This window comes from Eimeria tenella, genomic scaffold (assembly GCF_000499545.2).
Source record: "Eimeria tenella Houghton genomic scaffold, Eth_scaff225, whole genome shotgun sequence".
Classification (NCBI taxonomy): Eukaryota; Apicomplexa; class Conoidasida; order Eucoccidiorida; family Eimeriidae; genus Eimeria; species Eimeria tenella.
This window is the reverse complement of record NW_013544201.1, coordinates 2179-16343: the sequence shown is the minus strand read 5'-3', so window position 1 is coordinate 16343 and position 14165 is coordinate 2179. Positions and strand designations below refer to the sequence as shown.

Here is a 14165-nt window from a genome sequence, read left to right as displayed (position 1 = left end):
GCTGCTGCGGGGGGGTGCGGCAACGGCAGCCTGAAAAGGGCTTCCACCAGGGGCCCCATAGAGGCCCCCAAGGCAGCAGGTGAGGGGCCGCTGCAGCGGTGAAGGGCGGAGGTGTAAATGACCTGAAGCAGCAGCAGCAGCAGCAGCAGCAGCAAATGGGTCAAAATGACTCAAGGAGAACTCAAATTTATCGAATTGAACCAAATGATCCAAATAAAAATAAAAATAGAACAAAACGAAGCACAAACTAAAATAGGGGAGGGGAAAAAAGGGAAACAGACAGTAAGACAGGAACAAGAAAGAAACAGCAGCAGCAGCAGCAGCAGCAGCAGCAGTGACAGCAGCAGCAGCAGCAGCAGGTCACCTCAAAATCTGCTTGCTCATCAGATGCATCGAGCTGCAGAAAAAGATCAAAAACGCGAGCCGCCACCTCCCTGCAGCGCAGCAGCAGCAGCAGCAGCAGCAAAACAACGCCCTGTATTCCACAGAGAATGGGCAGCAGCCGCAACACAAGAACCAACAACGCCAAAACCCTGAAACAATCAGCAGCAGCAGCAGCGGGAAAAGCAGCAGCACCAGCAGCAAATCCGCTGCGTCTACAGGCTGCAGATGCAGCACCTGCAGCATCATTGCCAGCGCTCACTGCAGCCGCCTCAGAGAACTGAGCAGTAGCAGCAGCAGCAACAGCAGCAGCAGCAGCAGCAACTGACTCTGGCTTAGCAGTGGGCCTGTCAACTTTGTTGATGGCCACAACAGCACGCAGCCCCGCGCGCAGGGCCTTCTGCAGCACCACGCGAGTCTGCGGCTTTGGGCCCTGCAGCAGCAGCAGCAGCAGCAGCAGCAGCAGCAGCAGCAGCAGCAGCAGCAGCTCTGCGCATCGAGGAGTGCACGGCAAGGAGGTGTAGAAAGAAAGTGGTGAACAAAGTAGTGAAAGTGCTGCAGCAGCAACGGCTCAGCAACGATAGCTGCAGCAGCAGCAACCCCGGCAGCAGCAGCATCACCAGCAGCAGCAGACCCTGCAGCAACAGAAGCAAGCATCACTACAGGAGGAGCAGCGGCAGCAGCAATCCCAACTGCATCAGATACGAGAACCATTGAAGCAGCAGCAGCAGCAGCAGAAGCGCTGGCTGCAGCAGCAACTGCAGCAACCTCCGCAGCAACTGCAACAGCCGCAGCAGCAGCAATAGCAGCAGCAGCAGCAACAGCAGCAGCAGCAGCAAACCTCGTTGGCATCAACAACAAGAAGAATGCCGTCGGCGAGGTGCAGCACGCGCTCGACTTCGCCCCCGAAATCCGAATGCCCCGGAGTGTCTATAATGTTTATGCGACCAACCCTGCTGCTGCTGCTGCTGCTGCTGCTGCTGCGGAAGGGCAGCGGCAGAGTCAGCGCAGCCACTTTGGCTGTAATAGTGATGCCTCTTTCGCGCTCAAGTTCTTCTCTGTCGAGCTGCCGCTCCATCGCCTGGTGTACATACACCCGAAAAACAAATAAATTATTCGGAATGAACAACTAATAATTGGCAATTAAATGAATAAATAAATAAATAAAAAAATAAATGATGATGAATAATGAGAAAATAATTAAATAGATTAATTAATTAAAGCCTCTTTCTCGCTCAAGTTCTTCTCTGTCGAGCTGCCGCTCCATCGCCTGGTGTACGTACACCCGAAAAACAAAAAAATAAATGCAAATAAATCAATTTAAAGTTGGAAAATTGATAAATAAATGAGCAAACATATTAAAAATAAATACTAAATAAATAAAATAATTAATTAATTAATTAATTAAAGCCTCTTTCGCGCTCAAGTTCTTCTCTGCAGAGTCGCCGCTTCATCGCCTGGTGTACGTACACCCCAGAATAAACGACTAAATAAAAAATGCAATTAATGACTAAAAAGCAAATAAACAAAATAATAAATAAATAAATAAATAAATAACGACTGGAAAATTATGAGTAATGACTGGTGATGAATTTCCTCTGTTTGTGGAGGTGACAGCGGCTTCCTCCACTTGCTGCTGCTACTGCTGCTGCTGCTGCTGCAGGTGTAAGGACTAACCGGCTTCCTGTGCTGCTGCTGCTGCTGCTGGTCAGCAGCAAAAGCCAGCAGCGCATCCACAAGGGTCGTTTTGCCGTGATCAACATGAGCCACAATGGCGATGTTGCGCAGCAGCCTCTCCTCTGCTGCTGCTGCTGCTGCTGCGTCTGCTGCTGCTGCTGCTGCTGCTCTGGACGCCGTAGTTGGGGCTTGTCCCACTGCTGCTGATGCTGCTCGGGGCCATGCTGCTGCAGCTGCAGCTGGAGTCAATGCTGCTGCTGCTGCTACGCCTCGTGACAGCAACGGCTGTCCGGCTCTGCTGCTGCTGCTGCTGCTGCAGCTGCTGCTGCAGCAAGTTGGATGCCTCCGCAGAAAAAGGCAGGGGGGGCCCCCAGGGCCCCCCCCGTAGCCGATGGGGGCCCCCTTTTGTTGGGTACGGAGGCAGTTAGCTGCAGAAGCAAGTAACACAAGCAGCAGCAGCAGCAGCAGGTGAAGTTGCTGCTGCATTGATGCTGCTAAGCGGGCCGAAGGGGGCCCCACACGACTGCTGCTGCTGCTGCTGCTGCTGCCGCTGTTCCTGGTGCTGCTGCCAGTGTTGCTGCTGCAGTGCTGCAGCGGTCACTTCATGCTTCCAGATCCGCAGCTTGTGTTATCTGCTGCTGCTGCTGCTGCTGTTGCTGCTGCTGTCGCTGGCTTTCTCCTCTGTGAATCCTCAGGAACCATCGAGTCACTAAAAAAGTGTGTCTGGTCCCTAAACCCTAAACCCTAAACCCTAAACCCTAAACCCTAAACCCTAAACCCTAAACCCTAAACCCTAAAACCTAAACCCTAAACCCTAAATAAACCTGGAAAATTTTCCATATGGCTTGTTTGCAGTTCTTTCAGCTTCAGCGGGTATTGCTGGGGGGCCTCTCAAGGGGGCCCCGCTGCAGCAGCAACAGCAACAGCAGCAGCAGCAGCAACAGCAGGAGCGTTGCTGCTGCTGCTTTTGCCTCCCTAGCTCATATGGCTCTTGAAATGCAAATAAAAATGTAACCTACGGCCCAATCCTCAAACCCTAAACCCTAATCCCTAAACCCTAAACCCTAAACCCTAACGCGTCGATTTGCATTGACTACTCCCGGGGCGCAGCGCTGCTGCTTGTCCATATAATTTAAAACTTTTATTTTTATTTTTATTTTCCCTTTTAATTTCATTTTTATTTTAAATTTATTTTGTTTATTTATTTCACAGCGAGCTGCTTCTACACTTGAGGCCGCTTGCTGCTGCTGCTGTTGCTGGTCTCCAGCTGCTGCTGCTGCTGCTGCTGCTGCTGCTGCTGCGCTATTGACAAGTTGCAAAGCTACCACAGCGCGGTCAAATTACAGCAGGCGCTGCACTTACTGCAGCAGCAACTGCAGCAGCAGCGGCTGGACCAGCAGCAGCAGCAGCACCAAACCGCTAACTGGCCCGACACGCACTAAAGCAGCAGCAGCAGCAACAACAGCAGCAGCAGCAGCAGCAGCACCGGGGAAGCTACTGAAGCAGCATCAGCTGCAGCTGCTGCTGCTGGGCCATCAACCGCGGCTTCCCCCCCCCACCGAAAATGCAGCCCGAGCCTGACAACGGCAGCAGCAACGCCGCCGCCGCAGCAGCAGCAGCAACAGCAGCAGCAGCAGAAGCCAAACAACCTGCTGCAGCCCCACAAGGCTGCTACCTCGCCTTCAGCAACTTGAGCTGCAGCATAAAGAGAAAGGGCCCCAATGGCAAAACGGAGACAGTGCAAATTCTACACCCTATTTCAGGTGCTGCTGCTGCTGCTGCTGCTGCTGCCGTTGCGGATATTAAGGTTATCTTGCTGCCGATGGTGCCAGCGTGCTGCTGCTGCTGCTGCTGCTGTTACCAAGGTGTTCGTGCTGCTGCTGCTGCTGGTACTAAGGTGTTCGTGCTGCTGCTGCTGCTGGTACCAAGGTGTTCGTGCTGCTGCTGCAGGTACCGAAGTGCTGCTGCTCAAGCTGCTGCTACTTTTGTTCAGCCTTTATGGTTTAGGGTTATTGATTGAGAGTTTATGATTCAGCGTTTAGGGTTTAGGGTTTAGGGTTTGCGTTCTAGGGTTTAGGGTTTATGCACCATACTGCAGGGTTCAGCCTTCAGCGCTCAGAGTCGACCGTCCAGCATTAAGGGTTTAGGGTTTAGCGCTAAGACATTATTGTACGGCTTCGGGTTAAGGCTTTAGGGTCTAGGGTTTAGGGTTTAGGGTTTAGGGTTTGTGGCGCAGGGGTGATAAAGCCTGGGAGTGTGGTGGGGATACTGGGTCCTTCGGGGGGAGGCAAATCAACTTTATTGAATTGTTTAAATGGGTTTAGGGGCTAGGGTTTAGGGTTTAGGGTTTAGGGTTTAGGGTTTAGGGTTTGTGGCGCAGGGGTGATAAAGCCTGGGAGTGTGGTGGGGATACTGGGTCCTTCGGGGGGAGGCAAATCAACTTTATTGAATTGTTTAAATGGGTTTAGGGGCTAGGGTTTAGGGTTTAGGGTTTAGGGTTTAGGGTTTAGGGTTTGTGGCGCAGGGGTGATAAAGCCTGGGAGTGTGGTGGGGATACTGGGTCCTTCGGGGGGAGGCAAATCAACTTTATTGAATTGTTTAAATGGAAGACAAAAAGACAAAAAAGGAAAAGTGTATCTTGATGGGCTTCCTGCGGTGTACAGACACCTCAACTCCAAAGCTATCCACCTCCCCCAGGTCACCTAAACCCTAAACCCTAAACCCTACCCTAAACCCTAAACCCTCACCTAAACCCTTGGTCGTGAGACAGTGTGCTCACAAGTAGCCAGCCAGCTAGCCAACGAGCTAGCTGGCTAGCTAGCTAGCTGGCTAGTAAGCTAGCTAGCTAGCTAGCTAGCTAGCTAGCTAGCTAGCTAGCTAGCTAGCTAGCTAGCTCGCCAGCTGGATAGCTGGCGAGCTAGCTGGATGCCTGTCGTGGTGGCCATTTGCCCAGGTAGCTGACTGGGTGGCTAGCTAGCTAGCTAGCTAGCTGCCTGCACCTCCGTAAACGCTAAACCCTAAACCCTAAACCGCGGTTTTCGGGGCGTGGGGCGTAGCGTGCGTGTTCGATTTTGGGGCGCCGGGTGTACGTACACCTCAGGAGCCAGTGTTTACGGGCCAGGAAAAAACAATTGAAGTTTTGGAGTTTTGTGGGGCCCTGAAGACTTGCTGCAGCAAAGAGCAGCAGCAGCAACTTGTGCAGGCCACGCTGCAGTTCCTCGGGCTCGAGAAAGTCGCCCACCAGGCAAACCCTAAACCCTAAACCCTGAACCCTAAACCCTAAACCCTAAACCCTAAACCTAAACCTAAACCTAGGTGCGGGCCGAGGGCTTCGGGGAGGGTCCGCGTTTGGCGCGATGGGCGCGGCGCAGCGTGTAGCGTCTAGGCTTTAGGGTTAGGGCTTTGGGTTCTGGGATTTGGGGCCTAGGGTTTAGGGTTTAGGGTTTAGGGTTTAGGGTTTGCAGAAAGTGGGCAACGCGAGAGAAAGGGGCATTTCGGGGGGCCAAAAGAAACGGCTGATGGCCGGCCAAGTTTTTGTCTCCTTTGCTTCTCTTTGTTTTTGCGACGAAATCACTTCAGGTAATTATTTTATTTTTAAATTCCTTTTAATTCTTTTTAATTCTTTTTAATTCTTTTTGCTTTCTTTTTTATTCCTTTTTCATTCTTTTCTCATTCTTTTGTTTATTCTCTTTGTTCTTTTTTTTTGTTCTTTTTTTGGTCTTTATTTTGCAGCTTTTGTTGCTGTTTTTGGTCTTTTTGATTTTTTCGTTTTTCCAGTTTTTGCTCCTTTTAGATCTCTGTCTTTAATTCTTTTTGGTCTTCTATCTTGTTTGCTTTTAAACCTTTTGTCTCTTTGTTTTTGATTCCTTTTCTCTTTTTGTTTTATATTTTCATCCAAAACTCAAAATAAGTTGAAGTTGAAAATCTGCTTGCATTAGCGTTGCATTTTATTCGAATTTCAAAACTCATTCGCGACTTGTTTGCTCGAAAATAGCCATCAAATGATGAAAATTCCGCCGCTGCTGCTGCTGCTGCTGCTGCTGCTGCTGCTGCAGGTTTGAGTTCGAGCGACGCGTGCAGCCTGCTGCGGGGCCTGCAGCAGCTGGCAAGGGCCCGCAGAGCTTCTTTCATTTTGGCAATTCACCAGCCCCCTGCTGCTGCTTTTTGCTGCTTCGATTTTATCTTTTTGCTTTCCAAAGGCTTTTGCGTCTACAGCGGACCCGCAGCAGACATGCCCTCTTACTTCGCGGCACTCGGTGCGCCCCCAGCTAGCTAGCTAGCTAGCTAGCTGGCTACCTCCTTAGCTAGCTGCTTAGCTAGCTGGCTAGCTAGCTAGCTAACGAGCTGGCGAGCTAGCTGGTTGGCTAGCTGGCTAGCTAGCCAGCTAGCTAACTAGCTGGCGACCTAGCTGGTTAGCTAGCTGGCTAGCTAGCCAGCTAGCTAGCTAGCTAGCTAGCTAGCTCTCTGTCTATGCAAAGTATTTCCTGATTTGATTTATTTAATTGCTTCAATTGGTTCAATTTATTCACTTGGTTGATTTAATTAAGCTAATGAATTCAATTGATTTAATTGATTTAATTAATTTAATTAATTTGATTTTTTTAGTTTTATTTCTTTGCAGGATGTCCCCCGCCTCTGCACGAAAACCCCGCGGAGTTTTACGTGGAGTTGTTAACTCCGGGATGTCCAAATTTTAAATTAAATGAATTAAAAGAAGCTTTTGAAAAGTTCCAAAAACCAGCCCTCGAAGCTGAGGTGTACAGACACCTCAAACGCATGCAAGCCATCCACCAGCACAGAGGACACTCGCCCCACAGTCCGCTCAATCCCTAAACCCTAAACCCCAAACCCTAAACCCTAAACCCTAAACCCTAAACCCTCGGGGTTGGGGAATTGCTGCTGGGGCTGAAACAAGTTAGAAAGCAGATCAGAAGAACAAATTGAAATAATAAAACAATTCAATATTATATTTAATATTATATTATATTAACACAAGGTTAATAATATATTAGTGTACTATTGGTATAATATAAATGTAGTATTTTATTTTATATTCAAGTGCATAAAGGCATTATAAATGCAAATAAAAGTAAAGACAAACAAAACCAAATAAAGTAGATGAAAATAAATAGCAATAAATAACAATAAATATCAATTAAGAGTATTAACAAATGTTAATTAAGAGTAATAATGACATTCTTAAGGGCAAAAGTTCCACTTGTGCATGCTTGAAACCACTGCTGCTGCTGCTGCTGCTGCTGCTACACCAAATAATTTTTTCGCCGTTTAGTTCTTTTCTTACCATTTTGCATCATTTTAGATATCCTGTTTGATTTTATTCTTTTCAATTGCATTTGTTTTATATTTTTGCATCTTCAAAAAGTGTTTTTGGACTTTTATGTCGTTGTATTCGAGTGTATGTACACTTCTGCTGCTGCTGCAGCAGATTTGCTCGAGGACGCGGACGAAACAGGCACCAGCAAAAGGCAAAGCGCAGCAGCAGCAGCAACAACAACAGCAGCAGCAAATGAAGAAGAAGAAGCAACAGCGGCAGCAGCAGCAGTAGCAGCAATGGAGGGAGATCCAGCAGCAGCAGCAGCTGCTGCAATGGAGGGAGATCCAGAAGCGGCAGCAGCAGCAACAGAGGGAGATCCAGCAGCATCAGCAGCAATAGCGCAGAAAGAAAAAGAAGCAACAGTCACAGCAGCAGCAACAGCAGCAGCAGCAGTAAGAAGCAACGAAGAAGAGCTGCTGCTGCTGTTTGGAGACGCCAGCGTTCGCAGGTGAGCTGCGAAGTAAAATAAAAAACAAAATAGATAAAAAGAAACAAAATAGACAAAAAAGAGACAAAAAGGTATTAAAATATGTTTAAAAGGAGTAAAAAAGGATTAAATAAATTAAAAGAATCAAAAAAAGGGAAAAAAGATCCAAAAGTGCAGCAGATCCAGCGCGCGAGGTGTCTGTACAGCTCAGAAACTAAAGTAGCAGCAGCAGCAAAATGAAAATGAAAATAAATTTATTCAATTTATTTAATTTATTTTATTTATTTTATTTATAATTCCAAAGAGTCTTAAATAAATAATGCTGAAGATTGAGTTTCAAATGTTTCCTCTTTAGGGTTTATGGCTCTTTCATCCTTCTTAGGGTTTATGACTATATCCTCCTTTTTAGGGTTTGTGATTATATCCTCCTCCTTAGAGTTTTTGGCAATGACGATATTCTCCTTTTTAGGGTTTATGACTATATCCTCCTCTTTAGGGTTCATGCCGATATCCTCCCTTTTAGGGTTTATGATTATATCCTCCCTTTTAGGGTTTATGACTTTTCCTTCTCTTACCTGTGCGGTGTACATACAATGCGCAGATGAGTGCATGCCTTTGCACTTTTTTGATTCGAAATTTTCAAAATTTGGACTTTTTGTGTCTTTTTTTTTCTTCCGAAGATAAAAATAAATAAAAAACAAAATAAATAAGATAGATTTAAACAAATGCATTTAAATGTAAATAAATGAATAAACTTCCGGAACTCGAAAGTGCGGGCGCTGGGGTGTCTGCGCAGACACCGCGCGCCGTGGCTGCTGCAGCTGCTGCTGCTGCTGCAGCGATCTTTCAAAAGAACTTTTCGAGATAAAAGAAGTTTTTTCTTGACAGTCTTTTCAGTTTATTTCTTTTCTTTCATTACTGGAATTCTTTTCTTCCGAGCCTTCCACAGAGCCCCCGTCTTTTACCAACTCTCCGCCCACGTCCTCGTAAGCCCTAAACCCTAAACCCTAAACCCTAAACCCTATGTATATATATATGAGTGCCTGCTTTTGCTTCACTATTATATATAAATATATGTATATATATTTGTATATGTATAGGTAAATGGTTGAATATATATTATTTAAAAATAAGTGGCAATTAATACAAAGTAAATTATATAAAATTAAATTTGAAATGCTCTAAACCCTAGGACTTCGGCGTCAAAGGCAAACGAGCACTGCAGACGGCCCACCCGAAGCAGGGCGAGGGTTTAGGGTTCGGGGTCTTGGGTTTAGGGTTTAGGGTTTAGGGTTTAGGGTTTAGGGTTTAGGGTTTGTGTTGGCTGCTGCAGATGTGCATAGCTCTCAGCATTATTCCTTTTGTAAACACTGTCACATATTTGGAAAGAAAACTTTTGTTCATGCACGAAGTCGCCGACGGCTTCTATTCCCCGGGGCCCTACTTGCTTGCAGAGGTTAGGGTTTAGGGTTTAGGGTTTAGGGTTTAGGGTTTGGGATTTGGAGCTCGGGTTTTGGGCTTCGAGGAAGCCGGAATGGCGCTTGGGTACAGGCTTGCGCCAAGGCTGTGTTGCTTAGGGGTTCAGGCTTAGGGTTTAGGGTTTAGGGTTTAGGGTCTAGGGTTTAGGGTTTAGGGTTTGTGCGCAGGGCATAACGAGTTGTTTGGTGATGACGGCCACTCTGCTGCCTTCGCTTTTAATTGTTTTCGTTTTTTGCAATTTTCCCTTTGACAGATTTCCTGCTGCCTTTCTTATCTACTTTATTTTCGAAGCAGTAAGTAATGCTGCTGCTGCTGCTGTTGCTGCTGCTGTTGTTGCTGCTGCTGCTGCTTGTGCTGCAGTTGCAACCGCGTGTTTTGCTGCTGCTGCTGCTGCTGGTACTACCGTTGTGCCACTGTTGCTGCTGGTGTCGCCAAAGCTGCAGTTGGTGCGCCGAGAGCAGCAGCAGCAACAGCAGCAACAGCAGCAACAGCAGCAACAGCTGCTGCTGCTGCTGCAGTTTTTGGCAAGCCTATGTTTGCCTGAAGGGCCTTCTGCCTTTTCCTGCGCCTCTTGTTGGTATCCGCGCTTTGCTGCTGCTGCTGCTGCTGCTGCTGCTGTCGCTGCTGGGACTGCGATATTCACGGCGCTGCTGCTACTGCTGCTGCTGCTGCTGCTGCTGCAGTTTGTGGACTCTGTAATGCAGCTTTGCTCAGCAACAATGGACACATTTATGGCTGTCAATGCAGTTGGGGGTGGCTGGCTCTTTCTGACTTCTGTGCTCAACGGGCTCAACGCAAACCCTAGGCAAGAAACAGCGAGGGTTTAGGGTTTAGGGTTTAGGGTTTGGGGCTGGCGGAGTGGTGCAGGGCGTTGGCGAGTTTGCAGCCTATGCGCGAGGTTAGGGGTTAGAGTCTAGGCCTTGAGGGTTTACGACCCACGAACTTTCACCGTTTGGGGGTTTAGGGTTTAGGGTTTAGGGTTTAGGGTTTGAGACGTGTGCACAGGTCCGTGCTTGCTCCCCTCCGTTTTCTGTTGTTTTTGTCTCCTTACTTTTACCTTTTTGAGGGTTTGGCCATTGCGCTCTACGACGACAACGAAGCCATTTTTGGGGTGAGTAAACCCTAAACCCTAAACCCTAAACCCTAAATCCTTTTTTCGCTTGGCCAGCGGGGACCCTCCGCGTCTACTGCAGCAGCAGCAGGAGCTGTTTGCTGCAGCTGCCGCTGCCCGAAACCCTAAGATCCAGGGCACACCCCGCAGCCCTGAGCCAACCCGTAAACCCTAAACCCTAAACCCTAAACCCTCGGCTTTTGCGGTTTAGGACCCCGATCGCGCGGCCACGTTTGGCTACTACAGCGCACAAGACTTCTTCTCGGATTATGGATTAGGAGGTTCTTTTTTAAATTCGAAATTAAAAAGTTCGGAGTGGTTTTGGCTAGCTGATGTGCTGCCGCTAGCTGGCTGCACGCTAGCTGTCCACGCAGTCTGCTGGGCCTACTGGTCCTGCAAGCGCCTCACAGTTTGAGCCCCTGCTGCTGCTGCTGCTGCTGCTGCAGCTGCTGCTTCTGGGGCAGCTGCTGCTGCCGGGCAGCTGTTGCAGGGGCGGCTGCTGCAGCTTTGCAACGCTTGCTGCGGCTGCTGCCGCTGCGGGTCTGGCTGCGCAAGCTGCAGCTACAGCAGCTTGTGCTACTGCTGCTTGGTATGGTCCTGCAGCAGCAGCAGCTGCTGCTGCAGCGGCACACCGAGACCAGCAGCAGCAGCAGCTGCTGCTGCTGGCCTCGGTGTGCCGCTGGGGCAACGGAGGCGGCGTTGCATGCAGGACTTTCTTTTTGTTTTGTTTTTGCTTTTTGATATTCAAAAATGAAAAACAAAGAAGTAATAATGTGGCTTGCGAAAGATCAGCACGCAGCTGCAGCAGATGCTTCACCGAGGTGTACGTACACCCCAGAAGCCGGGTGGGTGTCTGGCCCGAAAGGGTTTGCGAAATTCGATGGAAAAACAGCTTTAAATGTATTTATTAAAACTAAAATTCAAACAATTAATGCTTTTAAATAAATAAATGCTTCAAGAAAAGCTGGAGGCCCTCGGTAGAGCCACAGACTGACCGTAGCTGCTGCTGCTGCTGCTGCTGCTGCTGCTGCTGCTGCCGGTGTTGCCGCTGCTGCTGCAGCAGCCTGAAATTGAAAACACGAAATATTTACGGAATCAAAAGAGAGAATTGACTTAGATCTGAAGGGGCGAAACTCACTACTTTGGGGTTTAGGGTTTAGGGTTTGGGGTTTAGGGTTTAGGGTTTGGGTGACTGTGTGGTGGGCGAGCCGAAGCGCGGTCACCTGCAGCATCGCTGGAAGGGGATCTTCGTCTCGACTGGATGATTTGAATTAAATTAAAATTAAAGTTAAAATTAAATCAAATTAAATTAAATTAAAATTAAAGTTAAAAAGAATTCAATTAAAGAGAATTCAAAACAAACAAAAGGATTCGATTTGGCTGCACGAGCACGGCGGGCAAGCGCGGCCGTCCGGGGCCCCGCCGCACCCTTTCCGAGGCCTCTGGCGCTGCTTCTTCGTTCTTTTTGCATTAAAAAAGGAGACCAATTTAACTTAAATATTTTAAATGTTTTAAATGTTTTAATTTGCATTTTAATTCGCGTTTATCGCAGACTTTCAACGGCGGGGCCTCCCGGGCCGCGGGGCTGGCGCAGTGACCACCCGCGAGCCCCCCCTGAAACTCGGGCTTGCGGACTTGTGTTTGGCTCCTTTTGGAGTCTATAAACGCGGCTTTCAAGTGCACGCAGCCCCAGGGGCCCCTCGGCTTTCAAAAACATTTAAAAATCCCCAAAAATCCGCGAAAATGGTGGTCACTGCGAGCCCCGACACTTACTACCACCTCCTTGAATATGGAATGCACAAAATGCGGCTGCGGCTGGACCGCCTCTTTCTGCAGGCGTTCATGGCGGGGGTGTACGTGGGGCTCGCGGGCCACTGCTGCACGACCATTGGTGAGCCTCTTCGCGATTAATCCTCTCAAATCCCCTTCCAAACTCTTTTCTGCCGGCACTTCTGCAAATATTTATTAAAATAATTCCCAGAAAGCAAAAAAAACAAAAAATCCGCAAAAGAAGGGCCGAACGGCCGCAGGCCCCGGCCTGGTCTTGCGCGGGAGCTGCCTATACACCTGAAACTCGAGGGGGGCCCGCTCGGAATGCTCGGGGGGCAATAAATGGAGAAATAAATAAAAACAAAAGAAAAATGAGTTAATTTGAGTTGAATTAAAGTTTAATATTTGTTTAAAAGGCCCCTTAGAGGTTTTTTCCTGGAGTTTCCCGAGTTTGTCGCGAGGTGATCGCGGGGTGGGCGAGTTCGGGTTTGCGGGCGATCCGGGGTAATCCGCGGTGGATTTTTCGACATTTTGGATTCATTGTGTTTAAAATGCATTTTAAAAGGAATTAAATGCATTTGAAACGCATTTGGAGGTGGGTTTGCAGCGGGGGCGTTCTCGGTGCAGCCGGAGGACCCGCTGGCGGTGCCGAAGGCGGTGCAGAAACTGGTGTACGGAATGCTGTTTCCCGTGGCGTTTATTAGCATTATTTGGACAGGAGCTGAGCTATTTACGGGAAATACAATGACGATGTTGGTTTGCATTTTGGAAAGGCGCATAAAAGTGTACCAACTGGCAATAAACTGGAGTTTCAGCTTGGTGGGGAACTGGCTGGGGGCCCTGTTCGTGGCCTTCTTCCTCTCGCACCTCACGGGGGCCCTTGCAGACCCTCATGTTTCGTTTTTCCTTTTCAAAACTGCAAAAGATAAAACTAATTATTCTTTTCTTTCTTGTTTTTTGCGAGCCGTTGGCTGCAACGCCTTCGTCTGCCTCGCCGTCTGGTTCGTCATCGCCACCGACGACGGCGCCGGCAAAATCATGGCCCTCTGGTCCCCAAACCCTAAACCCTAAACCCTAAACCCTAAACTCTAAACCCGCAGCCCGCGACCCTCAGCGCTTAACCCTGCGTCCGCGCTGCCGGGACCGACGCTCTACGCACGAACTCGAATCCTGAAACTGGAAACTTAAACCCAAATACCAATACCCTAAACCCAAACCCTAAACCCTAAACCCTAAACCCTAAACGCTTGACCCTAGGCTCTCCACCGCGGCCCGACACCGCACGCACTGCCTTGAGGCCTGAAACTGGAAAATTAAACGCAAATCCCAGAACCCTAAATCCTAAACCCTAAACCCTAAACCCTAAACCCTAAACCCTAAACCCTAAACCCTAAACCCTAAACCCTAAACCCTAAACCCTAAACCCTAAGCCGCGCAGAGTACGAAGATCCCTCTGCGTAGCTGCGCGCATCGGAGCTGGCCTGGCGAGCGCGTGCCAGACCCTTGGGCGTAGGGCGCAGGGCTTACGATCTAGGGTTTAGGGTCTAGGGTTTAGGGTTTAGGGTTTAGGGTTTAGGGTTTAGGGTTTGGCGCAGGTTTCCGATTTTGGCGTTTTGCGTGGGGGGCTACGAACACATTATTGCAAACTTCTATACTCTCCAAGTGGCCCTCATGGCGGGGGCCCCCATTTCTGTGGGAGCTGTTGTTGTGAACAACTTCATTCCCACGCTTCTAGGAAACCTGGCCAGCAAACCCTAAACCCTAAACCCTAAATCCTAAACCCTAAACCCTAAACCCTGCCTCGCAGTAGTCGCTGTCGTGCGTGGGTCTGTCTGCGGCTCCCGGCATCGGGATCCGGCCCCCGCTGTCGGGCGTCGGGCCAGCGGTAAACCCTGCCGCCGCTGCTGCTGCTGCTGCTGCTGCTGCTGCTGCTGCTGCTGCTGCTGCTGCTGCTGCTGCTGCGCAGGTGGGGGGCTGCGGGCTAA

General features: G+C 49.0%; 2 protein-coding genes across 2 annotated transcripts; one reads left to right on the top strand and one right to left on the bottom strand.

Moving 5' to 3' along the window:
* Positions 1-360: 360 nt before the first annotated feature.
* Positions 361-2544, bottom strand: ETH_00021250 (Translation factor GUF1, mitochondrial (EC 3.6.5.n1), related; the record flags this gene model as incomplete). Its single annotated transcript, XM_013379342.1, has 4 exons — positions 361-434; positions 619-814; positions 1223-1462; positions 2059-2544. 4 exons carry the CDS (start codon positions 2542-2544, stop codon positions 361-363), a joined length of 996 nt encoding a protein of 331 aa, XP_013234796.1.
* Positions 2545-3622: 1078 nt separating this feature from the next.
* Positions 3623-13938, top strand: ETH_00021245 (formate/nitrite transporter, putative; the record flags this gene model as incomplete). Its single annotated transcript, XM_013379341.1, has 18 exons — positions 3623-3821; positions 4295-4312; positions 4439-4456; positions 4583-4755; positions 5523-5637; positions 6114-6314; positions 6680-6874; positions 7502-7841; positions 8770-8806; positions 9154-9276; positions 9467-9592; positions 10141-10197; positions 10285-10410; positions 10622-10691; positions 10901-10999; positions 11963-12301; positions 12788-13229; positions 13776-13938. The coding sequence occupies 18 exons, from the start codon at positions 3623-3625 to the stop codon at positions 13936-13938; spliced, it is 2841 nt and encodes a 946-aa protein (XP_013234795.1).
* Positions 13939-14165: the final 227 nt, after the last annotated feature.